Source organism: Salarias fasciatus, chromosome 20, assembly GCF_902148845.1.
Source record: "Salarias fasciatus chromosome 20, fSalaFa1.1, whole genome shotgun sequence".
Classification (NCBI taxonomy): domain Eukaryota; kingdom Metazoa; phylum Chordata; class Actinopteri; order Blenniiformes; family Blenniidae; genus Salarias; species Salarias fasciatus.
In genome coordinates this window covers 18,328,557-18,354,960 of record NC_043764.1, presented here as the reverse complement: position 1 = coordinate 18,354,960, position 26,404 = coordinate 18,328,557, and the positions used below count along the sequence as shown (strand labels likewise).

Below are 26,404 nucleotides of genomic sequence, written 5' to 3'. Positions count from 1 at the left end.
CTATAAAGGCAATGCTGGTGGTACAATGACATCAAATTCATTAACTCAATAACAGAAAAGTGGGTTCCCAGGGGTTATCAGGCCAGAGGGGATCTCAGTTGAGTTCACCCTGGGAAAGGTGCCAATTCTGGCTGAGCAGAAAGAAAGTACACATGCACACACACACACACACACACACGCACAAATGGTCAGAAATGTGAAAAGGGAGGGAGGAGCAGCAGATCTTTTACATTTCAACAGGAAGTGAGCCTCTGTTGTGTAACAGGAGGGGACACAGAGGAGAACAGAAGAAAGTATTTGCTGGACGGGAGAAGCTTGAACGGGAAAAGACAGAAATCTGCAGCCAACAGTGAGTGTTTGAACCTTGATATCACACTGTGTGATATGATCTCATACAGTTGATATGATTATTTTTGTTGGCAATCTTTGTGCACTTTCATTCACTCTTTTGTTCGCCCTGGCATGCAGAGTGCATGTGTAAATGGGACAAAAGATCAACATGTTCTCAACAGCTTTAACCAGTACCTGAAGATCTCTGTTCCTCTCTCTGTTCTGGACAAATCAGTGATTTAACTATTGTAGACTCTGCAAAAAGTATGTTTCTGTTTTTAACCCCATAGTTTCTTTCTCTTTATCAAGGTTCAGAAACCATCCAGTAAAGCAATTTGATGTCTCTGTTCAGAGATGATAATAATGTTTAGTTCAGTCCAGTCTGCTTCCTACTTATAATAGTTGTTCATACAATCTGCATGCTTTTAATCTATTTTGCTGTTGTTGTTTTCTTTTCATTAGATGGATTCGTGCATTCGAGGAGTGCTGTTTGATTTCCATGGAGTCTCAATGACCCGTTACTTCACAGACAACTGGGAGAATGTTCAAAACTTTCAGGCCAGACCGGATGATATCCTGATTGCTACATATCCTAAAGCAGGTCAGTCATGAAGCCAGTTACTGCCTGATGGTTTATAAAGGTAATGGTGCAAGGGTGAGTGGTTGAGATAAGCTCTGAATAACTTGGCTTTAGTGTGAGTAGATCTGTATTACTATACTGATTATGTAACTTTGTAGGAACACATGAAAAATGGGTTTTTACAGTTTTAGAGTTTTGGGTAAAAATTTGTGGATGACATGAGGGTACTAATATATCAGAATTATGAGATCACAGAATGAATTCCAGAACTGATGGAAGCAACTCTGTTTAACCACGTCTTTCTGTCACTTTTCAGGAACCACCTGGGTCTCTTATATCCTTGACCTGCTCTACTTTGGTCAAACATGGCAAGAGCGTCAGGCAACAGTCCCGATCTTTGACAGAGTGCCTTTCTTGGAGATCACTTCCCCATCAATGGGTTCAGGTTGACAGACATCATTAGCACATATCATACTTGTATAAACGTCTTCAACTAAATCCTTGCTGAAATGCTAATATCGTTGAATTTATAGAGAATGCAAGATATAAGGCTATGCTTTCTTTTTTCATATAATGAAGAACTTTGCTAACTTCATCTTTACTTGTTCACACAGGAAAAGACCTGGTGGACAACCTGCCCACCTCTCCTCGACTCATTAAAACTCATTTCCCTGTGCAGTTTGTGCCAAAGTCCTTTTTCGAGCAGAACTGCAGGGTAGTATTCACCTCTGTACATACCTCCTGTTTTTCTTGACCCTCGGAGCCCCTGGAGCTCTCTTTCTGACACCCATTGTGTCCTTCTTCTCCTCTGCAGATTGTCTATGTTGCCCGTAATGCAAAAGACAATGTGGTGTCTTTCTTCCATTTTGACCGCATGAACAGGATCGAACCAGAGCCTGGAGACTGGAACAGCTACCTCAAGAGATTCATGCAGGGAAAAAGTGGGTTTGGAAAACTATCATGGTGCCATTGTAACAAGAGAGCAGCTGTTTCTGCCACACTTCTCAAGTCCATCTGTCTTCTGTGGTCTCAGTGGTGTTTGGATCCTGGTACGATCATGTGAGCAACTGGTGGAAGAAGAAACAGACTTACTCAAATCTGCACTACATGTTCTTTGAAGACATGGTTGAGGTAAATGAGCTGTTTGTAGGGATTTCACCAATAAGGTGGCCTTTCTTTTTGAGGTTGTATTGCTGTGACGATCATCTGTCTTTGTTTTCAGGACACTGGACGAGAAATAGACAAACTTTGCTCCTTTCTTGGTTTGACTCCTTCAGCTGAAGAGAAGGAAAGAGTGACAGGAGGAGTTCAGTTTGATAACATGAAAAAGGACGGGATGGCCAACTATTCTACAAATATAGTCATGGACTTCAAAGTGTCTCCCTTCATGAGAAAAGGTATGATTGGCTATAATCAGATGCAATGAAATTCACCAGCATGAAGCTCTGACTGAGTCTCTGTGGTTCTGCAGGAAAAGTGGGCGACTGGAAGAATCACTTCACTGTGGCTCAGAATGAAGAGTTTGATGAAGACTACAAGACAAAGATGAAGGATCCCACTCTCCAGTTTCGTACAGAAATATGAATAAGCTTGTGTTTGTATCTGTAAAGATGATCTCCATGAGGTTTACCAAGCTAATGAATCAAAAATGAAGCACTTAAGGAATACTCCAAAGATTTTGGACCCACGCCCCATCCCGATCATTTACAGAGTGAGATAAGCTCATAAATACCTTTTTTGTTTTCGTTAGTCCAGTGGCTGGCTCCCAGCTGTTAGCATCGTAGTTAGCTTAGCTCAACTGCAGGAGGTGAAGAGGAGACAGAGCCGGACTGGCGAAAGTGGACAAAATACTCCTTCCAGTGGTCCAGGGGGACGGCGTATTAGCACTTGAAGTAAATCTGAATGGTGATAAAACATTTTAAAAGACGTGTTTTCTTTTCAATCCCTTAAAATAGCGTTTTGATACACACAGACCTACGCATGCGCAGTGCTCCGCGGAAGGATACACCGGAGCACAGCAGTAGAAGCCATAGACTCAGCCGCTGTGTGCCTGGTATATCCTTCCACGGCGCACTAGTTTGTGCAGGTCTGTGTGTATCAAAAGCTATTTTGAGGGATTGAAAAGATAACAGTCTTTTAAATGTTTTATAACCATTCGGATTTACTTCAAGTGCTAATACGTCATCCCCTGGACCACTGGAAGGAGTATTTTGTCCACTTTCGCCAGTCCGGCTCTGTCTCCTCTTCATCTCCCGCAATTGAGCTAAGCTAAGTACAATGCTAACAGCTGGGAGCCAGCCACTGGAGGAACGGACACAAAAAAGGTATTTATGAGCTTATCTCACTCTGTAAATGATCGGGATAGGGGGTGGGTCCAAAATCTTCGAAGTATTCTTTTAATGTGAACATGATTCGAGGGTCACATTTTTTACAAACCGACAACTGAAGGTGCAATAAGTAACACTGCGTTGCATGATGATCTTCTACCTCCTCCACTTAGCAGAGTGTCACACAAGTTGCCAATTTAGGAGCATCACACCAGCAGTGCACAGCAGCCAAAATACAGAATGCTGCACTGCTTATTTGGCAACCTCAGGAACTCACATATGATTGGCTCTGGACCAGGAAGTAGAGATGGTCTAGCCCCATCCACCAAAGTTGTTCCAGCTTCACCTCTCAAAAAAAAAAACTTGTCCAAAATATTATTGAAGTAGAAGACAAATGAGAATGTTTTCAATTATTTTTTATTGTAAATTCCTTATTCAACCTGAATTGTTGTTTACACAGGTGATGAGAAGAAAAAAGTCATTTTAGACACATAAACATGTGCTGTGAGATTACGGTATTAGAAAATGTATTTTAAGGTGAAAAATATCAAATGCAAATGTGGATTGATTTAGAAACAATCATTAAACAGTTAAGTCTTCTCCATAAAAAGTAACAAAATTCTGATACATCTTGTCAGTTGACAGCTGTGGGTGGCTGCTAAATTGCCCTCAGTGGACATGGCAGCTGCCTCCACTGTGTCAGTGTATGGGTGAATGTGATAATGCAGTGTAAAGCTTCTGGCTCTGTTAATGCAGGGTAAAGACTGCTATTTAAGTGTGGTCCATTTAGAAATTCTGTAGTGAAGACAACATTTTTGCTGCTGCCACCACCGTGATTCACTGTAGGAATGGTTTTGTCCTGGTGATGAGCTGCACCTGGTTTCCTCCAAACATGAAGCATTCAGGTCAAAGAGTTTAACCTTTACAAAGAATTTTGCTTCTCAGCGTCCAAGAGTCCCTCACGTGCATTTTGGTGAACTCCAGTCTCGCCGCCATGGGCCTTTTACTGAAGTCAACTAACTTCACCACAGCAGGACTCCAGCAAAAATTTAGAAATATCTCAAAGACTATCAGTGGAAATAGGATGTGATTTCTTCAATTTTAATTTTTGAATGAATATTTTTTTGAATAAAAAAACATCTAAAAACTTTTTTTTCATGTTTTGGGTGTGTAGAATTTCGAGGGGAAAAAAACCCAATTCATTAAAGTTTGGAATCAGTCTGTAACATAAACTGTGGAAAAAGTGAAACGTTGTGTACTTTCCAAATACACAGTTTATCATTCTTCACAGGTGATCATTTACCAGCATGTTCAAACAAACTGCTGAACTGACATGACCTCTTATACAAGTTGGCAGGATGAGTCTCGATCAGAGGAACAAATGAGGGTGAGATAGTTCAGATGTGCTGAGATGGAGGCAGAGAGCTGAAACATGAAGTACTTCATGGATTTGATGGTGCTTGTGTGTGTGTGTGACCACAATAAACTGTTCTTTCTAGGCTTTTTCACATTGACTTTTGACTCCCACAGAACCAACAGTAACATAATTAACTCACAAAGCCAATAGGATTTTTTGGCATGTACATGATGAAATATACACTGATCCAGCTGTGTGTGAGACAAAGTCCTGTGATTGGTTTCATGCCTCAACTGTGCTTTAAAAAATCTATAGATTAGGTCACGTGAAGATGCAAAGACCCCAACATGCTTTAATGACTTCCACTACTGCAATGCACATGCTTCTCTCTGTGGAGTTTGCATGTTGTCCTCTGATACAGGCCAGACATTCGTTTTGGATTTATCTGTACAGACGGATCCTCCTTTCCCGTACAGCAGTGATCAGGTTTTAATGACACCATTTCTCATGTCATCCACCCAAAGATACTGTACCCGAGGTCCATGCCACACTGCAGAGATGAGTCCGCCAAATCAGCCCCACAATATTCAGGGCCCAAAGCCACTCTGGGCGTATCTCATGCACTCCCAGGGCCTTGCCACCAAGCATAATCTCACATGTCACAAAGAAATAAGTTAACGGTTTGTGTATTTTTGACTCGATAAATAATCTGACACACACCCCAGTAGGAGCAGTTTATTCACAGATTACAGGCATTCCTCCAAATCCATCACCATGGAGACATTTAAGACAGTCCACAACAACAGCACCACAACATATTTACACTAACATAGATATCAGACAAACAACTTCAACTCTTAACCTTCAATACTCCATCAGGAACCCGAAGAGCAGGACATACTATGCTGAACAGGTTGTCCATTTCCACAGCCTTCAGTGGTAAAACTGAGAAAAAGCAGCTCAGACCCACTGATGGGCATCGGGCCCGAATCACAATCAGCAACTTCACATTTTAACAACAGTACAAAATGAATATTTTACCAGTAGATGCTGATAAGTACATTTCTGACAGTTTATTTCTGTAGTTTGAGTCAGGCTGGAGGGGAAAATTGATTAAAAATATTGCACAGGCTCTCCAGACTGTTTATGTGAGCATCAGAGGAAAGGTTTTAAAAGGGGAAAATATGAATATGATTCCAAATGTGTGTTGAAAAATGAATGGCCTTTAATAGCACATATTTCAAAGAAAAGAAATGGCACCATTCACCAATATTAAAATGGACAATTAACCTCAGATAAAAGTATTTTATATACATATCTTTTGTTAAATTAAGCCTCATCAGATGCATCAACAAACACAGACAGGTGACAATCAAGGACCTGCGCTGAATACATAACTAACTGCAGGACGATGCACCATAACATACAAAAACAGTCTGACAAAGACTTTGAATAGAAATGTTTCTTCATTTGAAAAAAAAAAAAAAACAATTTCTACTCACAAAAGCTAAGTGCCAATGACATATTAGGAGTTTTCCTACAGAAATAAAGTTTCTTCTTTTGACCCTCTTCAGTAAATGTCGCCTTGCTACAGAAACAGACGCGTCGCCTTAAAGCAGATCATGAGATGTGCGTCACGGCGGCCACTCATTTCATTTCATTGATCTCTGCTCGGCTTATTCATGGAAAGCGGGTCCAGGCGTGGCCAGGATGTCTTTGTACGGCGCGCTCTGGTGCAGCCGGAGAGCTTGTCGTTTCTTCAGCAGGATAAAGCAGGCGAACATGTTCGCGGCCTGAGAGCGAGTGCATCCTCTGCAGAGAGCCTTGAGGCTGAAGGCGGACTCACCGTCGCTCTGGATCTGCTGCAAACACACAACATGATCCTTTCATTTCGAAGCATCCACTATAGTCTTGACCTCTGTGAATTCCCAGGATGCATTACATGAGCATTTCTCTGCCTCTCCTAATGCTTCATAGTTTCTTCATCACATTAACTGAAGAGGCTGAATCTGCTCATTCTGACTGGGGTGTTTGGACGGAGCGTTTAACATGTTTGACCTTTGAGCCTAATTTCAATCAGTGTCGATGTGAGCATGTGGCCAATATGGTCATTAGTCCTTTACTAATCCCATGTAAAAGCAAGATGTTGATTTGCTGATTCAAATAGATTTCGAGTCTTACTTTGAGAGCAGCCAGCAGCTTCTGTGCTCGCCTGGTGACTCTCCTCTCTTCAAAGTCCTGGCTGTTCAGCAGAGACTGCATGAGAGGAAAACAGCAGCCTTCAGCCAGTGATGCTGGGCGCTGTGCCGAGGCAGCATGGGACATGAACGCCCGCCGCAGATAGAGTGGGTCGAGTCTGGCAGCGTCATTTTACCCAGATAATCACTCATTACCAGCCGACACGTGAGACGAAGCTGTGTGAGGTGACAGCACTTTAACGATGTTTCTATAAGTTACTGAGTGGTCAGACGCACCTGGGTGTGAAGCGAAGTGGACTGGCTGTCCTGATTCATGAATGATGGATGGACGAACACGGAGTCCTCAGATGGAGGCGGTGGGAGAGACACCTCTGAACTGGGCTCGGCCTGCTGTGGGCAGACAGCAGGGACAACCTTATTAAAGACGGAAACACATTTCCTTTCATGTGGGCCGTTGGCCCGGCACATGGAGGCCCACCTGCTCAAGCCAGGCGCCGTCCTCGCGGTGGCTGTCGGTGTAATCGAGGACTGTGGGCTCGGTCACGTGGGACTTCTCAGGGTTGACAGAAGACACTTCACTGATGTTGTTCGCATTGAAGGAACTCAAACTTCTCTGCACTACAATGTCACCGTCCAAACAAGGCAGCACAAAGCACGACTCAGGACTGTAATCATTAGAAATGACGACTTGAGCGCATCGTGAAAATGCGGGTTCTACCTTCTGGACGCATCTCTTCCACCTCTCCACACACGCTGTGGGATTTCATCTGAAGGACACTGTGGGCAAAGAGCTGCAACGCAAAAGTGTTACGATGGGACGTCTGTGCAGCGACACGCAGTGTGGACACAATAAGAACTGTGGGACGTGGTTCGCTGCGACGCTTTCAAAAACACTCCAGTTACTGTCTGCTTCACTGGATCACCTGGCAGATTTTTCACTGACCCACTTTTCATCTCTAGTTGTTACAACTGTTTGCCATGAGGTGGTAGAGTGTGAGTCAAAGTGACAGATTTGAATAAAAAAATAAACTAATAGATGAATGCTTGTTAAGAAAGTTTACAGCTCTGCTGTAAGACACTCAGTTAACTAAATCCCATCAGGCGTCGTCTCATTTTGCTTGTTGAATAAATCTCAATTTTTTCATTTCAGAAAACACTAAAAACAAAACAAAAAAAGTCTTTGCAAACGTAATTAGTTATTTGGCAAATTGTTTTAATGCTGAGTGAAATCCTGAGCCACCACGAGATCATGTGACTGGATGATTACGGCCCGTCATTTCAAAAGGCATCAACAGGTATTTCTTTTTAGCCTTTTGTGCAGCAGATTATCACCTCGTTTATCTGTGGGCTCACGATGGCCGAGCACGGCTGTGAGAAGAGCTTGTCTGCCCCTCCATTCTCCTTCCACTGCATGAGCTGCACGGTGGGCGGAGCCAGGTCCAACGGCGTGAGCAGGTCTGAGTAGTCGTTCAGCTGCCCTCGGATGAAGTCGTCACTCAGCTCTTTAGTGTCGTCCACCACCAGCTTACGTCGTCTCCTGCCTCGCTTTCTCTCCGAGTTCGCTGAAGAAAACATCAGAGCCAGCTCAGTTTCAAGAATTCACCACAAAGGATTTACTCTAAACAGTGTGAGTGCTTACGAGTGACGGCGACAGGTTCGAGAGCAAAGGCCTCCCCGTCATTGGAGAGCAGCGTCGTCTCATTGATTGTGGTCGTCTGCACGTCCATATGGTCTGGAATGTCTGGAAATCAAAGGGAGTCCGTGTTTTTAAAGAGCAAATAAACACAGTTGCTGCTGTGGGATCAAACTCAATCACCGCAGCAGAGTGACTGCTCACATGGAGGTGAACATTTTAATCACCGTATTGATCATTTTGCCCGCTGTGATCCATATTCTCATTCTGTGGCTCTTCTGAGGCGACGTCTGTCAGCTCAGGGTGATCGCTGAAGTTTCCCAAAAAGTCTACAAAATGAACAACAACAATAAACACTCTAGAATAATTATATTTGACTGTAATTTTGGAGTGGTGTTATTGCTCAGAGAACATTAACATGGGTTCAACATCTTTAATATCTGCTTACAGTCACAGCGCAGCGGTCAACACCAGACTGAGGTGAGTTTGGTTTCACTCAACTTTGCAGAAAGATTTCTGGAATTTCACTAAAACACCTAATGGCAAATTGAAAAACGATAACGGGCCACCTCACAATACATTACATTCAGCCTTCTGTCAAGAATAAGCTGTAAGTATTAAATAAATAAAGCTGACATTGTTTGTTTGGTTGAAGCCTTTCCTGGGTAATCTGGCTTGAGCTGCAACAGCAATGACCAACTAAAAAAAAAAAAAAAAAAAAAAAAAAAAGGACTGACTAATCCAGTACTGTCAATTATTATAATTCAACTAAGGACGCAAGCAAGAAAAAAATTGGGCTTTATTGTAATTCCTCTTTGTACAAGTTTAAAATCAGAACACTTGAAACTAAAAACTGACCACCATTTCATCACGAGAGAGTTGAATTTCCTGGTGTCCTGCAAGACTGAAGAAATATTTTTTTTTAACAGTTGCAGATGCTGCGGGTGCCTGACCAATGGTTTACTGCACTGAAAGCAGGCTTTGGTTTGGTCAAAGTACACAAACATTCCAGGAACTTAGTAAAGCAGATGTTTTTTCTATGGTTTCCTCATAAAAATACTCACCGAAAAACCATTACTGCCTAACAGCCAAGTCAATCAGTCACCCAGAAAATGTTAAATCAAACAACAAAACCTGCTTGATTACCAAGAAGATCCAAAACTCTGTCCTCATCTCCAAACCTATCTCCGTGTTGAGTGAGGCTCTGTAAGCTCGTGTCCAGCAGATTGCTTGTGTAGCCTTGAGGCTCTTCTCCTGGACATCAAATGACAGAAAAAAACAGTAAAAATAAAAACAAAGTTAGCAACTCATCTGCACTTTCATAGTATAAAATTCAAAGAATCATCAGTGATTCGTTTTACATCTCAACTTTCAAAATATTACAATGAGGTGCTGCATTTTTAGGAAGATATTCCTGATCAGATGATGGAGATGAAAAGCTAACAGTTAAGATATAAACAGGTTCACATGAGCAGCACACACGATTCCAGCAGTCTGAAAATCAGCGTGTTTCTTACCAAAACGTGTGAAGGTCAAAAGGTTGTTTTCAAAATCCTCTTTCAGAGTAATTTCCTCTGATCGACTCTGGTTCAGTGAAAAGTGATCAGCAATGTCGATGTCGCTGTCAACATAGAGTGTGCAAAAGCACAATATTTGTTCATTACATATAAAAAAAAACATCCATCACAAATTCAGATTTTGTACATCTGTGATAATCAGTCTGCATTTCTAGTTATTACTCAAACAGTGCCATCAAAAGTACCTGGGGTGTGGCAACTCGTCATCAAAAGTGCTGAAACCTTCCACTAAGGTAATAGCTTTAGTTGCTGCCTCAAGTCCCTCTTGAGGCAAATCGGTCTGTCCTGGAGGGTTGAGACGAAAACATGCAAATGATGCAGAGTGATGTGCTGTGTTCAGGAGTTTCAGAGAAACAAATGGCTCATCTTTAGAAATAAAAACAGATAAAAACGATAAGCTGTGCGCTGTCATCCTAACGATGTGAACTATGAAAATGGCTCGTGAAATAGCCAAAAAAATATAACCCATACAACCACGACATTAGTCCTTGCAGTGTAACTTTGATACTAAAGTAATTTTGCAAAGGCAGGTTTTTGGACTGTGGGAGAAAACTGGAGCACCTGGAGAAAACCCATGCATGCACTGGGAGAATATACAAACTCTCCATTGATTAAATAATGCCTGTCACAGAGCCAACATTAAAAAAAAAAAATGCTGTGATTTTACCCTTAAGTGTTTCACCTTGTAAATGTATTTCAATTCATGCATGTGGTTGTCTTTGCATTACTTATATTTCAGTGTTTACTGGCACTGCAAAAAAAAACAAAAAAACAAAAAAACACATGAAGTGTGTTACCTGGCCTGAATGTCACTTTAATTTTGACCAGGGCATTGTTGCAGTCTGTCAGGAGGTAATTTGCTTTTTTTGAGTAGATTCTGACCACACCGAGGAGCAGATGACCAGATGTCCTCAAACCAATTTTCATCTACAAAGACAAGCAAAATTCACACCTCATTGGAGCACCAGAGCTTATCAAATCATTTAATCAACTGAAAATAAAGTGGGAAAAAATGTGTTTTTACAAAGGGTAGATATTCTTATAGATGGTCTTTATATGGTGCCAGGTTTTGGTTTTGGAGGGTGGGCTCTGGGCTCACCTTTGGTGATATGATGTCTCTGATGGTGGTCTCCAGGTTACATTCAAACACGTTGGCCTTGGTGAGCTTCCTCTCCCAGTGAGCTGCCAGCCAGATTTTGGCCAATGGGCCTCGTTTGGACAACAGTTGAGTGTAAAACATACTGGACACTTCGCAGTCACCTGTCGCAAATATATCAGCGTGTTTCAATGCAATTCAGCAACATAAGGTAAGACTGATACACCTGACATTTAAGAAGCTTGGAAGTATTAGCAAAGTATTAGCAGTGTGGCTAACCGAGCTTCGACGTTCACGGTCAGTTTGGCTAACACGCTCCAAGAACAGATATTCAAGCGTAAACCGTCACATACTTTCTCGTGTTATTATTCACCATTCACTCTTAAAGTTATAAGGTGCTATTTTTGCATACTTCGTGAAAGAAAAGCTGAACACGCTTACCGTAAATTTGAAAATGCCGCGCTTTGACAGTTGACACCGAGGCGCAAATCACCGCGAGGAGGCGGGAACTACGTGACGTCGTATAGCAAAGGACGACTGTCAAATTTATTTATTTATTTATTTATTTATTTATTTATTTATCTATTTATTTAATTATTTAATTATTCACTCACTTGCTGACTTAGTTACATACCATACACAATTTTGAGTAAAATGATATCAATTGCGATTTTTAATGTTGTCTTCTAAAATTTCATCCATAATGAAGGTTGGGTGCTTCCTCGTCCCTTATCATTGAATTTTTGGTTATTCAACTTTGACCAGAGCTAATATTTAATCAACTACATTAACCTAGAATATATGTTAATGTGTCTTGGGTCTTTTACCAAATGTTCTAAAGGGATGAGAAGGTTTTAATTTTTTAATGAATCAGCCCAAATATTCAAATCGCAGGAGATCCAGAGGCCCATTGTTATTCTGATTTTATACACTAGAGGGCATCAAACACCAAGAAGACATAAACTGTGCTGCCAAGTTGTGACAGTCTCACATCCATCCATCCTTTACATTCAGGACAAGAGGAAATCAAAATACCCAGAGAAAATGCACATATGTAGAGGGGGAACACGCAAACATCACATAAAAGGCCGCCCCAGGTAAATCACTCAGCATTGCTGTGAGGCCACTGTACTTTGTTTTGCAGCACAACAATTTTACTTGAGGATTTATAAAGGTGACCAAGCATGAAATGCCAGTTGAATGCAACAGCTCTAGTCACAAAAATGTCACATTTACATTTGCGACTGACATATTCACATAGATTGTGACTTGACTCATGGTGCCTCGCTATAGTTTATTCTGCTTGAACTGATATTTTATTTCTTTAATGAAAGTGCATTGATGCATGTAATGCTATGCCACTATGAGCAATATGTTCCTTCATACAATACTATACAGGAAAAGAACACCAACACACTGTTAACCAAGCGGTTGTCACAATAGTGTAGATACAATTAGAACTTATTGGGATTATTAAGTAAAGGATGGGTTTCTAAAAGATGAATGATTCCCTCCCTGATTTGTAAATTAAAGTTAATGATATAACAGTCTTGAACAGTCACACATTTTTGAGGCAAAAAAAAAAAAATGACTTCACTGATTTAACTTTGGCTGAATATTTTTATGCAGATTCCACTTTCTTTTTTTTTCTAGCTTCATATTATTGTAAATCTAACAGTTTGCAAGAACCATTGCTGTAGTTTGTTTTGAACCTTACCTGAGACGAGTTTGAATAACTCACTGCATTTCAATCAATGCAGAACAGTGTTGTGCTGACGTCAATCTGAAGCCGCCAGGCATGACTGGCTGCTTCATACTGGAGGTAAGGTGAAGAAGCTTAAAGCCAGAGAAATCCTCTGATCTCTTTTTTCTCTTCTCTTTCTTACACTCTGTCTCTTTCTTACAGAAAACAGGCACACGCTTCCACAAACACACACATGCCAAAATTAAAAAAATTATTTGATTGTGGTTTTCAGCATATTTTTATATTTGGGTAAATTCCAGCGATGGCAAAACAGTGTACACTCTAACAGTACTCTATTAGTTTTGTGTTTATTGCCCTAAAACCATCTGTCTTTCTAAAATCAGATGCAGTTGACCATCAATTCTCTCAAGTAATCACTATTTTTGGATTGGCAATAGGTTTCAAAAAGGCCCAGCACCAGTCTGTCAGTTCCCACAGTTTTTCACCACATTCTGTTTGCCATTATTTCCCTTTTAATTCCTCATCTGGCTGTTTCTCACTGCCTCCTTGCAATGGTTGCCAGTGAAACGCTTATCCATATCCCTGTTCTTTTCAACTGTGGGAAAATAAATTACTCTGCATCTAAGTTGATCCTTCATGCATACTTGCTTATGCTCCCCGCTGGCCGGGGGTTTTCCTTTTCATTTCATTCCAGCTCAGTTTAGCTCCGATTGAAGTGGATCACTTCAAAAGATAGCTTTGCATCATATCGATATGCATTTCAATGTTTTGCATTTTTAAGAGGTCAACATATGATGATTTTTCTCATGTGCTTCATTATGGAAATGTGATCAATTAAACATTCATTCAAATGTATTTTGAATGAATGGCTAGATATGCATCAAAAACACATTTTTCTCTGTTTTGTGTCAATAAATGATTAAGAGGATTGGATGATTACAAAACTGGAGCGAGTTTTTGCCGTTCATGGTAATTTTTCGGAATTACTTCATCAAAAATTGTATATTATTGGCTTTTGTTGAAGTGAGAAGTTTTCATTTTAGCCTTGGGAAGTGGTGCAGATCAATCCAGGAATTTTAAACAGAGACCGCTCCATGGTGCCTCCTGCAATGTCAGTACTCTCCTTTTGCTCGAAAATTAAATTGCCTGTGAATTTAAGCCCGCTGTGCTCTCAAGTTAATGAACATTTTCCAAAGTAACACTTCCTCCAAGAGAATGATCAAAAACATCGAGCAAAAAAAAAAGTCTTCCTTTTAGAAAAGTTATTCTGTATTCACACACTTCATTATATTTTACATCTTTTTCATGTCCAGCATTAATTCTAGTTTGAAATTATGCCCTGGCTTTCTGGACGAAAATGCTGCATTTTTTTTCCAAGAAAAAAAAACAAAAAAAACAAAAAACAAAACCCCAACAGCCATTGAATATTTTTTACATCTTTAGTAAATAAGGCTTCACAAAAATCAGTTTGGATGATAACGTAAATACATACTTTATGCTTTCCATATATACACGTCAAAAATCACACAGCACAGTGGCACATCAAAAACAGAGCAGAGCATTGTGTTTTCAGGAGAACTCTGTCATGCAGGATAAGACTTGATTGTCACCATCATTGATTGAAATCCAAAGAGTCACTGTTTTCATTCATATCTATTCAAATAGACACTTAATGTACAATTGTAGAAGGTTTAGCAGGAAAAAAGGACAAAAATAAAATCACCTTTAATACTCTATGACTTATGATCCCTTTTGCCTGTAATTATATTCAGGCTGCACGGACTTGTGGTGATTGATTAAACAGAGAATTGTCTTAAAGCGGGCAATGAATAAGTGCTTCTGTTGATTTTTTTTTTTTTTTTACCCCCCAAAATAAACACAGTTTTCAACATCTGACTGTTATTCAACGTTATTGAGAGATTCTCACTGCATGTTGTCATTGTGTGACATGATGGTGAAGCTTGACTGTGATTGGACGGTCTCACCGTGGATGTCCAGGAGGAGACTGATAGATTAATAGTCCTCGCTTTTCTCCCGGTCTTTCAGAGGACACTGCGCCCATTCCGCAGTCTGCATTACAGGGGTCACATTGGTTCATTTCTCATCAAATTAATTTGAACTAAGATCACTTTAAATGCCAGAGATCTAGAGGAAACAAGGCCTAAATAACTTACTCTGCAGAACAAAGTAGCCAGCGGTTGGTGTTCTATCAATATGAATTTAGATTTCCTTCTTTGGTTTAGGGAGGTAACAGCTGGCTGCATGTTCCAGGGAAGCCCTGCCGAGCACAGGCCTCTTCACTGAAGCGGTACTCCACCTGAATCTGTCTTTCTAGTGTCAGATACTCGGCCCCTGTAGGCATGAAGTGGCTGCTAAAAGTTGGTCGTTTCACTCTTACTGGAAAAACAGCGGCTGTCAGATTGATTTCATGCGTCTCTTGCAGTAGATCCCACTAGTGACAAGGACGTCAGTGCAGATGGCTGAGCCTGAAGGGGGACAATCTTCATCGTTTTGGGTAAAGTCCAACTTTACATACACATGTCCTTCACTTCCCTGGTCCCCTTTGATATCATGTTCAGTGTCGAACCACATCTTCTGGTTTTGTTTGCTTTGGTCAAATATTAAACTTATTTCACCCCACTCTGCATACAAAAGCATATATTTTACTAATTAACCTTGGAGCAGCAGGGGCTCCCCGATCATATTTTCTGCTCTCTGAGAATTCAGTTAAATGCCAGTGCATTGAAATTAAACGGGAAACAAGCCGACACATCCTTCCAGACGTTACAAGTATGAATTTCTCTGGCACATTTTCTCAGATGAAGTCGGCAGAGTGCAGATTATAGGAATCCCAAGCGTTTCCCAAGAAGAAGTCTTTCCGTTTTTTCAGTAGAGACGCAGTCCTCGGTCCTCGTAAGTCTGCTGTTACCGTGCGGTGACATCTTGTTGAAAGTACAACTTGTACTATTTCTGTCTTTTTTAAAAAATGTGTCCCATTTAGTTAGTTTCGCGAATAGCGGTGGCCGCGCCACTAGAGGAAGTTAGCCTGTGGTTCGGCTGAAAGGCGGCTGACTGTCACCTCTGTGTAGGTGGACCCGGTCAGGATGCAGGCAGTCCTCTGGGGGGGCGTCACATGACACAGTGCCGCGCTCTCGGTGCAGTGCAGACAGGCCCCGTAGCTCTCCTGCTGTCCGTTTGAGAAGCGCGTGGAGACACTGGTGTCTTTGTTGCGCTGCGAGGTGGATCCGAAGCGGTCTTTGGGCTCCAGCTGGGGGCTTCCCCGGTAGATCATCTGCCGCAGCATGGACGAGTCTCTGTACAGACACTCGCGGAAGTTGGGCTTGCACAGCAGGTAGACCATTGGGTTGTAGATGGTGGAGGACTTGGCAAACATGGCGGCCAACGCGAATGCGGTCGGTGGAACCTCCGTGGCGTCTCCGAACGCAGCCCACATGGCCACCACAGCATACGGGGTCCAGGCGCCAAGGAACCCGATGCATACTGCCACTGATAACTGTAGGAAAGTAGCATACACACACACATGAAACAGATACACACGAGTACAGTCAGTAACCACACAACACCACCGGTGTCTGTATTTCATCTTGAATGAAAATATTTTTTCCACAATTTCCCTTTTTGTCTTTTTTCTCATGTCCACAACATGTCCTCCAATTGTGGCTCCTGATTTGTCTTTTCATTCTGCTACACTGAAACAACATGTACTGAACAGTGAGCTTCATTTGGCAAATCTGCAAGAAGACCTCGACTCTTGTCTGCCTCAGTGTTTTTCTTCAGAGCGATGTGGGGAAAAAGTCCGTTTGCTTTTCAGGCTGCACAATTTCTGCAGCCTTCAGCGTGCGTGTTTTCACCCACACAGTATGGCTTTGATGCTAATGCTACTTCGCTGCAGCTCCACTGAGCTCTTGGCTCAGGTCTCAGTGTTTTTCTGTGTCCAGCATTTGTGCGAACAAACAAAAGCGATGCTGATGACAACATTCAAGCCAGCGTTTCGTCTCGCTCTCACAGACGTTGCTGCATATGCATCAGAGAGTAATACAAAGACACAGAAAGTAATCAGCAACACATTTTTCTAGCCTCTGAATGATGTGTTGTCTCATATCTTACATATATGCTGTCAACTTTAAAACCTGAAGTCAGTGAAGAAACACACGCATATCGTCTGACCTTGACGATCAGGACGTGGGCGTTGGTGGTCTTGGTCTGCGGTGACACGTGCTGCTGGACGGCCTGGCGGGACCCCCTCACCGTCAGCAGGATGAAGGTGTAGGAGAGGAAGATGATGGTGCAGGGCAGCGAATAGCAGAACACAAAAAGGCAGACGATGTAAGACAACGCCAGGAGCTCGTGGTTTGGCGCGTGCCAGTCGATGCAGCAGGCCGTGCCGTAGGGCTCGGGGCCGTAACGCCCCCACCGAGCCAGCGGCCCCACGGCAAACACCGAGGCATAGAACCAGACCCCAGCCAGCAGGAGACGGGCGTGCGACGGGGAGAACTTGTTACCTGATGGCGGAGGAGAACGAGAAATACATTCGGTCAGGTGTTGGCATGATCTGCATTGGTTCATTGTCTCTGTATCAACTCAGTAGACGGTTGATGGTCATTTCTGTGAGTTAGTGAAACCTCTTGCTATGCTCAGTAAATATTTCTTATCTTTTGAATGATAGAAACTATTGAAGAGAGCTTGTTGGTCTCTGTCCTCTACTTTTATCTCTTTCTACCCCCAACTGGATCAGTAAACTGGATCCTCTGAACCTTGTTATTCAAAGGTTTCTTCCTGTTAACCAGGAGTTTTTTTCCTCTCCGCCATCGCCTACGTTTTCTCACGTGGTCGTATCTTGAGGAGACTGTGCTGTAATTGGCACTGTTTGGATAAAACTGAGGTGACATAATGTCTCTGTCTTACCCTGCTGATCAGAAATAGGGCAGTATGTATGAGAGGGACATCATTTGTGGTCTGTGCAATCGAGTCGCGAAGCCCCAAAATCAAGATTCTCACATCGGCACAATCCATCCGCCGACTCTTATTATTAACATTTAATTTGCTTTTCATAGCATTAAACATCCATCAGAGTTTTAATTACAGGCTGCATGATTAACATCGGTCTAAAAATACATCGGACTGATGTTACTTTGTCTTTTCGGTCAGGCACATGGATCCACTGCTACGTCTTGTGATTCAGCCAATAAAGATGGTGAACGGCAAATCAGGCTCTTCATTTTCAAGTTTCAGTTGCATTTAGGATATATTGATAAGGTAAAACAACTTGACTGAAGCAAGAAAAAGGTCAAGTTTTCTTTTAAAACATGTATGCATGTAAAATATGCGGAATTTTCCTCTGGGAGGATTCATGCATGAATTCAGAAAAAAACATCAAAGTCTTCCATTTTATAGCCTGATTCCCATTTTTACTTTACAAATATATGGTACTTTTATTCAAATCAGTAGTTTGTTTTTTTATTTTTGATCTTGCTTCAGTCCAGATCTTTACTGCTCTTTTTCACAATCTATACTTTACCTGTTTGCCTCTTTAAATGGCTAATTTCCATTATTTTTTGACCCAAACATTTTGTGAGACAAATTTTTTTGTGCCCTACTAACCCTCACCTTTAGGACTAATTAAAAAAAAAAAAAAAACCCCAATGATGTTCGGTTTGGCTGACAAAATCATAATACTGTGGGATTATCTGCTCACCACGGCTGGGAAGACAGACTTTAAGGCAGCACACTAAAGAGAGGGCAGTGAGGTTTGTCAGGCTGCACAGACCAAAGAGAACTCCACACATAGCATAGAGCTGGCAGGTGGTTTCCCCAAACAGCCACCTGCACACACAGTCACAGAGCACAGGGAAAGATCCGGACACTCAGAAAACGTTTGCACAGTGTTTATCCAACTAATCAGCTGAATAATTACCATGAAATGACTCAATCATTGTTTGTAGTCAAATTAGTTTCCATTTACAGTCAATTAGATTCTCAGAGAAATAATTAATTGCTGTAAAAGATGTGGAAAGTGACTTCGGAGATACCTGTGTACAAATGCCGACGGTATGGCCAGTGGAAATAAACTGAGCGTCATTCCGAGGTCGCTTATGGAAAGATTGATGATGAAGAACTCTGCCGGTTTCAAGGTTGAGCGCTTGTGATAAGCAACAAGTAGGAGAATGCAGTTGCCTATGAGGGACAGTACGCCTATGGAGAGAAGGAGACGGAGCCGGCGTGAAGACGCACGGAGTCGACAGAACACGAAGACAGCAGGGAGGGAGCGCCTCGGCTCGACTCACAGAACACGCTGTAGAGGGAACCCATGAGAATGTCGTACTCCTTGGAGATGGTGGAGGCAAACACAGCAGATGCGTCCGAATCATTTCCCATCTGAAATGTAAACACAAGCACACAGAGGAGTTCGCTGTGAATAATGGTTGAATTAATGGAAGAATTTACCAAAACTCAATTGTCTACTCATGATAATGGAGGCCTAAATGAAATTTGTGAGCAGAGAACAAATGCAGCGTTGAATGTGTGTTGAATAGCGCCTGCAAAAACCACATCTTCACTGCTTGGTTTTAATATTTGAAATTAAATCACTGCCTTTTTTTTTTTTTTTGTAATGCATTTGAGATACTCCCCATTATCTGCAGTCCAAGCTGCGCCTCCCCACTCTCATTGATGTGCAGTATCTGTAGCCAACTGGATCAGATATAAAAATAAATGGAAATGCTTTAAAGGAAATAATCATAATCCTCTGCAAAAGATGAGGACCATTCATATTAAATATAAATATACAAAGCAGGATTGACAGATGGAAGGAATTAGGAAGACACTGCCTTTCAGGATTTACAGCGGGATCAAGAGGGATGGTGTGCTGGAGAACAAAACAATTACGACAAAGACAACATGCGCTGAAAAACCGTTGTGTTGTCACAGTATGGATCCCACGGACGTCTCAATACAACACAATACAAATAGAATGCAGACCCGCATGATGAGCAGAGAGCTTTTATTCAGCTGAGACTAAACACTGACAGGTGCTCCATTCAAGCATTTCAGAGAGGTAATAAATTAACCTAATATATTGTTAGAAGGGCTTTAAAATTGTTTTCATTGCACCTGTTGAAGCATGTCTGAGACGCTCGTGCTCCTCGTCGTGAGCTGGGTTCATTTTTTTTTTTTTTTTTTTTAGGCAATCAGCATCTCCTCCAGTGCAAGATGATGACTGCTATTCAGAGCTCCACTTTGCTGGACGGGAAAACGAGAAAATGAAATGGAAATCTGGGGAGGACAGCAGAATGCAGGGGCAAGCATGGAGCAATAGGCATGAGAGCTAAACGACGGTCCGGAGGACTGACTGTCAAGGACTCTGGCAGGCGCACAGGATGAAGAATGAGACTTCGTTAATATGCAAGTCATCCGCCAGTCAATGACGAAACGTCCAGTCGGTGTGAGTGAAGGAGACTCGGCACAGAAGATACGTCCAGTTTTCACGACGCTCAATACGACGGCGCCATTGCTGTGTCCGCACAGTGATGGATTGTGATCCATGATGTTGAGAAGAAACGTGTATCTAATCGAACGTTTATTTCAGTTTCAACATTTACTTTTCTATTCAACTCAGCAAGGAAGAAACATCAAACCTGTGTCTGTTCAGACTTCATACTTTCACAGCCTCTGATTTCCGTTTGCTGTATTTGCATTCAAGTCGACAAGCCCAGCTGGTGGGCGGGTGTGTCCCGCATGTTACCTGCGGTTTATGGTTCAGACAGAGATATATATCAGTGCACCAATATGTGCACAAAAGGCGCTTTATCTGAGTGAGAATGTCTCACGTCTGAAAGATTTACAGCTCACATTACTCAAAAGAACTTTTGCATAGATCTGAGTGTGCAGATATACTTCCCTCTGGAGAGTTTCTCAGCTTCAGCAGCTGTATGAAGCCTGAGCGAGCAGCTTCTCTCAACGCTGTGAAAACCCACGCAGTCACTGAGAAGGCAGTGTGTTTGTTTGGTTTGTTTGTTTCAAAGGTAATGAGATAAATCACGACCGTTTAATCAGGCAAATAATGTGCTGATGTGTCTTTCATTAACGCCGGCTGAGGGTGACATTACGCCCGTCTCCGGAGCTGCGTTCTTCCTGTGTGCGCAAACATGGAAATCCAACAGCACTTTCAAAAGGATTTGACTTTGCAGCTTGGCTCATTTCCTCACTTAGGTAAAATAAAACTTTACTTGAAATGTGGCATTCAGCTGCGTCCATCTATGGCTCAGTGAACTTTTGATTAGACGAGAAAAGAAATTCGAGGTGATCTAGAAATTTGGGTTGAAACGAATTGTTAGTTTGAGCAACTTTTTTTTTTTAGATGTCTTTATAAACTCAATTCTGATAATTTAATCAGTTTTGTGTGTTTTAAAGCTATTTTGAGTGATTATTGAGGCTTTTATAAGAATCTGCATATTCATATGAATATTTCCCTCTCTGGCATCACCACTTCATGGTTATTTTGGTTTTTGTCTTGGTTTTTGTCTGTCATAGTCTAGCCGTGATACAGTTCAAACTGCATAATATTTTTATTTAAAAAACATGAAAGGTTTAAAAATTCCCTGGATTTGTTTCACTGCGATTTCAGTTCAGAAACAGCTGTAAAACACAGCTGGCTATAGTGTGAACGTCTGAAGTAGGGTGGGGTGTTTATAATATGCTCTGCCGCCCTCACCTCCCATAAGTTATTGATCAGTGATCAAGAAGTGCTTGCTTCAGCTTCCTGAGGAATTACAGTGGACGCGCTCCCATTTCTCCTTGCAGGAGATGTTCGTTGTTAAGGTGAGATCAGGTGGTGTGGATATTAAAGAATCTGAAGCCTCCCGTCTCCCACATATGCAGGTAGCAAGGAGTACAGATCAATGCATTATCAATGATCTGAACCCTAATGTGAACAAACCATTCAAGTGTCACTGAGATCATAAGGGAACCCTGCACAGTATGTAATCTTTGGGTCCAAAAGGTTACAAACTCTTGGCATAATATAACTGGTTTATCTTGCAGGACCGGGGAACCTTAACCAGCTAAATTCTGCTTTTGGTCTGCTGTGACAGATTGAGTGTTTTGAGACGGACTGAGCTATGACACCACTGAGCCTGCCTCAATTACTCTTTTCAGCTGAGATTAATTGGATGCTTTTGGTACGAGGATTTCGACCTCCGGATGGAAATGTTGGAGAAAAAAACCATGTGTGTATCGCCGGCTGACCTTGCGGATGTCCCCTATTATTTTGTCCTGATGTGTTTTTTTTTCATCTTGTCCTTTCTTTCTTTGACCCTGAGAAAAAGTAATTTACTGAGTGAAAGATTTGCCGTCATCGCTCTGCAGTTTACAGCCGTCATCTGCATGGAGTGTAAAGTTTGCGGCGAGTTTAACTGCTGCAACCCCTCCGAAACTTTGTTTGAGTTGTGCGGCCAGTAAAGCCGCAGCGCTGCCACTCATAACCTTTTAAACGTCGGCAGCCGGCGCAGATGAGCAGCCACTTAAAGACGGACAGGGATGTCAGGGACTCAGAGTGCTCCGGCAGAGAGACCACATGCATGAGCTCATGAGCTGCGACAGCAACGCTGTCAGAGTGTCTGCACGGCTTCCACTGACTGACAGGCAATCTCACTATCCGGCCGCTGTTTAAACCTCATGCACGTTTCTAAACCACAAGTGCTTCTTCAAAGACCATTTCCTTGTTTACATAAAGTAATGATGCCGACAATACCAATGCAGACAAACTGCTCTCCCTGGGACGTTGTGTGCACAGCCAGCCCACGGTTGTTGTTTTTTCTCCCTTTGACATTATGAATCATAAAATATTTACATTAATGTATGCATAGTGTCAAACTGTATCGGGTGTGCTTGCTTTGATTGACCTGCGCCGTGCCTACAGCATGTACACAGATCCCATAAACATTTCAAGCTGTATTGGACAATTAGTGCTGCCCTTTAATATTAAAAGCATGCTGACAAATAAACACCTGGTGGAAAAGCGACCTCGCTGCTATCCGTTATGGATTTTGTGTACCTGTAATAGGGTTTGCTCTTTTGTTTCGATCTGTGTTTGCAGAGAGCTTATTTCACAAGAGTTGGATATGGAAAAAAAAAAAAAAGTCTTGTTTTTCTGTGCACAAGTGCAACAATTTTGGAAACAAAGAACTGCACTGTTCAGTTTCTGTTTGCAATTACTTCACAGCACAGCATGCTGTTGGATGTCATTGCGGTGAGTTTTGATGTTGCGGATAAATCACAGCTTGCCTCATTGCAGAGCGATTTTACTGAGATCCGGCTGATTGGTAATCTAAACTCTGTCATCTTTGCATCACATCCTATTTTCCAGTTGGATTTATTCAGAGTTGATGACTGTCACAGAGAACTTGTTGGAGATTTTCTATGACTCATACGTTACTTCCTAAAGCTCTCATCCCATCAGCCCCTCAGCATTCTGTGATATTTTACCCCATTTTCCATGATTTTATTTGAATATTTAAATGCAGTTTATGGAGAACATCACCCATCTGTCTTCGATGCCACTTGGGCGCTGGAGTCAGTCACAGTTTGAAACGGGTGAAAGGCAGGTACCTCCTTCAAAAGTCACTAGTCTGTCACAGGGCAAACACGAGGCAGAAAGAGACACACACACCCATTTGTTCCTAGCTTCAAGTAAAGACATCATTTCACCTAAAAAACATGTCTCTGGACTTTGGGGAGAAACTGGAGGCCCAGTTCAATAACCGGTCCTGCTGCAGGGCTGGTTAGGAGGACGTGAAGAGAGCAGTGTTCAGACGGTCACCAAGCAATTTTCAATTATTTATTTATATTTTTAAGTGTTATCCTAATAAAAACCTAGATTTTATCGCCACTGCACATCTTTTTTTTTTTTTTTTTTTCTGTAATTGAGTTTTGTTCATTTTGGAACATACTGTAATAAATCGCTACTTACGGTAACATTTTTGTCAGAGAATAATCATTTCATTTACACACTATTACAGCTCCTCTCTAAACATTTGAAAGTTACCTTTAAAATGAAAACTGTGCTGCATAACATTTAAATGCCACCCTTTAGAGCAACGTATATATGGCACACAACATGGCGTGTGGCACATAACCCCAGGGTGTGTGTGCGTGGGCCTTTGTGAGATTGGAGCGGACTGCATTCACCCTCTGTGCGTTTCTGCCTGCTGATCTGAGAGTGACTGACAGTGACAAGCAAATGCCTTCACAGTGCAATATTTACACAGTGTTCTTCGCCGCATGACGGTGTGGTTGGAGGCTACAGTGTCCGGCGTTGCAGGGCACGCTGTGACATGCGTTACGTAACCACCGGGGAGCGCGGTCACATGGGAGCGCGCGCCCTGCGGGACGTGTTTAGGATGAACGTTATAGCTTCCTGGTAATCTGATGGTGAATCACTTGTCAGCTGAAGACTGAAGTCTTCAGGTTTGGACATCATGCGATAGAATCTTCATCTATATTTGTTGCGTTTGTTGAGGCCAGATCGTCAACGTTCCTCGTCGGCTTGTGGCAAATTGTTTTCTGAACTTCACTTTCAGAAGATCGGTCAACAATCTGCAACAAATTCACAGTTTTATTTTATTTTTTTTTTTGTGCAGAGATAATTAAAAACTATCTAGGCGTGGATCTGTTTTTTAAGCCGAAGGGATAGAAACAGAGGAAATAAGAAGGAGAGATGCTGGAGGATTTGGAGGGTTTCTGGCACAGATGTGGCTGCAGAGCTGAGAGATTTTCATTTAGCTGATTGTCACACAGGCATTTCATCACAAAACGTCTGGCCCAAACAGTCGAGCCGGGGCTAACTTGGCATGCCTTTAAGCTTAATTGAACTTCCTTTAATACAGATGCTCAATAAGAAGGAAAAAAAATGAGTTATTTAAATTGCTTGTCCAATATTTCCTTCAATGTGAATCAGGCTTTAAACAAGAAAAAAAAATAGATTCTGTCAACAAAATATACTGTGGCATTACTCTTCTTCCCATGTATGACTCAGACGTGCAGAAGCGGACGCTTCCATACGTTTGCCTTTGTCTCTAAAGTTGAAGGTCACTCACTTTCTCCATTTGTGTTGCATGCAGCAGAGAGACAGCACACTTAAGCATCACAATCACTCTTTGTCCACGCGTATCGATCTTCCGTTGTGTGAGTGCGCCAACGAATGAGTTGTCACTCACAAATACGTCTGCGCACGCAGCAGCCGGCGAGATGTGTGTCCCCGGCAACTCGCGTCCAGAGACGAGACAGCATGCAGTCAGAACCCTGAGAGCGAGCCGACAGACTGTGGTGGAAAGGGTCAGCACTGCACCGACTTCCACAAAAAGATAAAGACAAGCCGAGACGGATAATGAGGGGATCTCTTCGCTAATCCAGCCGGAGATCCCACAAGTCGGTTGTGAGGTCGGTGCGTTCACTTCATCAGCATCACAGACAGCCCGGTCCAGTCTCACTTCCGTGGTCTAGTATTTGAACCTTGACTGAATGCCCTTCAGTAAATATCCTTTAACCAACCAGATGTTATCACAGAAACAAAAACCCTGCAGTACATGGAAAAAAACAGCCCAGAAAATAAACTAGAGATCGAGATAACCAAAACAAACATTTCTAAGCCTTTCTTAGCCATTCTGTTACAAGCAGCCACAGGAATAAAACAACATGAGCAACATCTGAGAGCTCCAACAAATGCGTCAACATCAATAATGCCTCTTTTTTTTTTTTCTTCATTATTGACTAATCTCGTTGTTTTGTACCAGAAATAGACAACCCACAGTCACATCGCTTACCTTCCAGGGAGGAATGGCTTGTCCCCAGTTAAACTCATGGAGGCCAGGTGAAGAGCAGGACACACAGGAGAGGAGCCTGGCCAGCCACCGAGAGGAAGAGGCAGGGGTGGGGGGGACAGTCCAAAGAGGGAGAGAGAGAAAAGGTGAAGAGGAGAAAGTGAGAGAGGGAGAGAGAGAGAGAGGAGCAATGGACCCGCTTGAAGTTCCTCTGAAGAGTCTCGGTTCAGGTGTCTTCCTCCTGCTCAGTCAAGCACACTTACAGACACAACTGACCAGGCGGATGCACCCTGGGTCTGTCGCACAACATGTTTATCCACCATGTGGACACACACTGAATCCCACTGATGTAGAGCAAAAAGCCCACAGTGACGGCAGGCCAGAGAGAGAGAGAGAGCGAGAGAGAGAGAGAGAGAGAGAGGGAGGGAGGGAGGGAGGGAGGGAGGGATCAGCAGAAAACTGGCAAGATGTGAGTGTCACTGATGACTCAAAGTACCACTCCCCACTTCATTTCCGCGATATAGTCTTACTTCCAATTACTTTCCCACTACACACATCGCCCCCTGCTCTGATTTGTTTTCACACTTTGGATTATTCCCCTTCTTTGCATGTGAATGAATCACTCGTGTGAATCAAGCATGTCAGGTGGGATTTCCCCAAATCGGCTTTCACAGTTTTTACGTATTTTCCTCACATGCAGCTGTTCACTCTTGTAAAGCCAAATTTACTTGCTTATTTGTATATTCAGTGCATGTTTCTGCAAAT

General features: G+C 42.3%; 3 protein-coding genes across 3 annotated transcripts; 1 reads left to right on the top strand and 2 right to left on the bottom strand.

The window, feature by feature from the left end:
• The first annotated feature begins 243 nt into the window (after positions 1–243).
• Positions 244–2,683, top strand: LOC115408525 (cytosolic sulfotransferase 2-like). The gene is made up of 8 exons (XM_030119338.1): positions 244–349; positions 793–931; positions 1,227–1,355; positions 1,525–1,625; positions 1,725–1,851; positions 1,944–2,041; positions 2,133–2,307; positions 2,382–2,683. Exons 2-8 carry the CDS (start codon positions 793–795, stop codon positions 2,492–2,494), a joined length of 882 nt encoding a protein of 293 aa, XP_029975198.1. The 5' UTR covers positions 244–349; the 3' UTR covers positions 2,495–2,683.
• A 3,587-nt stretch (positions 2,684–6,270) lies between these two features.
• On the bottom strand, positions 6,271–11,242 carry rad21l1 (RAD21 cohesin complex component like 1). The gene is made up of 12 exons (XM_030119708.1): positions 11,102–11,242; positions 10,800–10,929; positions 10,188–10,287; positions 9,943–10,046; positions 9,572–9,679; positions 8,432–8,533; positions 8,125–8,354; positions 7,511–7,583; positions 7,271–7,410; positions 7,069–7,182; positions 6,776–6,850; positions 6,271–6,456 (listed from the first exon to the last, which is right to left on the bottom strand). Exons 1-12 carry the CDS (start codon positions 11,240–11,242, stop codon positions 6,271–6,273), a joined length of 1,503 nt encoding a protein of 500 aa, XP_029975568.1.
• A 4,267-nt stretch (positions 11,243–15,509) lies between these two features.
• On the bottom strand, positions 15,510–25,867 carry opn7d (opsin 7, group member d). Its single transcript, XM_030118861.1, has 6 exons — positions 25,643–25,867; positions 19,109–19,199; positions 18,854–19,016; positions 18,520–18,647; positions 16,992–17,326; positions 15,510–16,317 (listed from the first exon to the last, which is right to left on the bottom strand). Exons 2-6 carry the CDS (start codon positions 19,197–19,199, stop codon positions 15,835–15,837), a joined length of 1,200 nt encoding a protein of 399 aa, XP_029974721.1. The 5' UTR covers positions 25,643–25,867; the 3' UTR covers positions 15,510–15,834.
• Between the last annotated feature and the right edge of the window lie 537 nt (positions 25,868–26,404).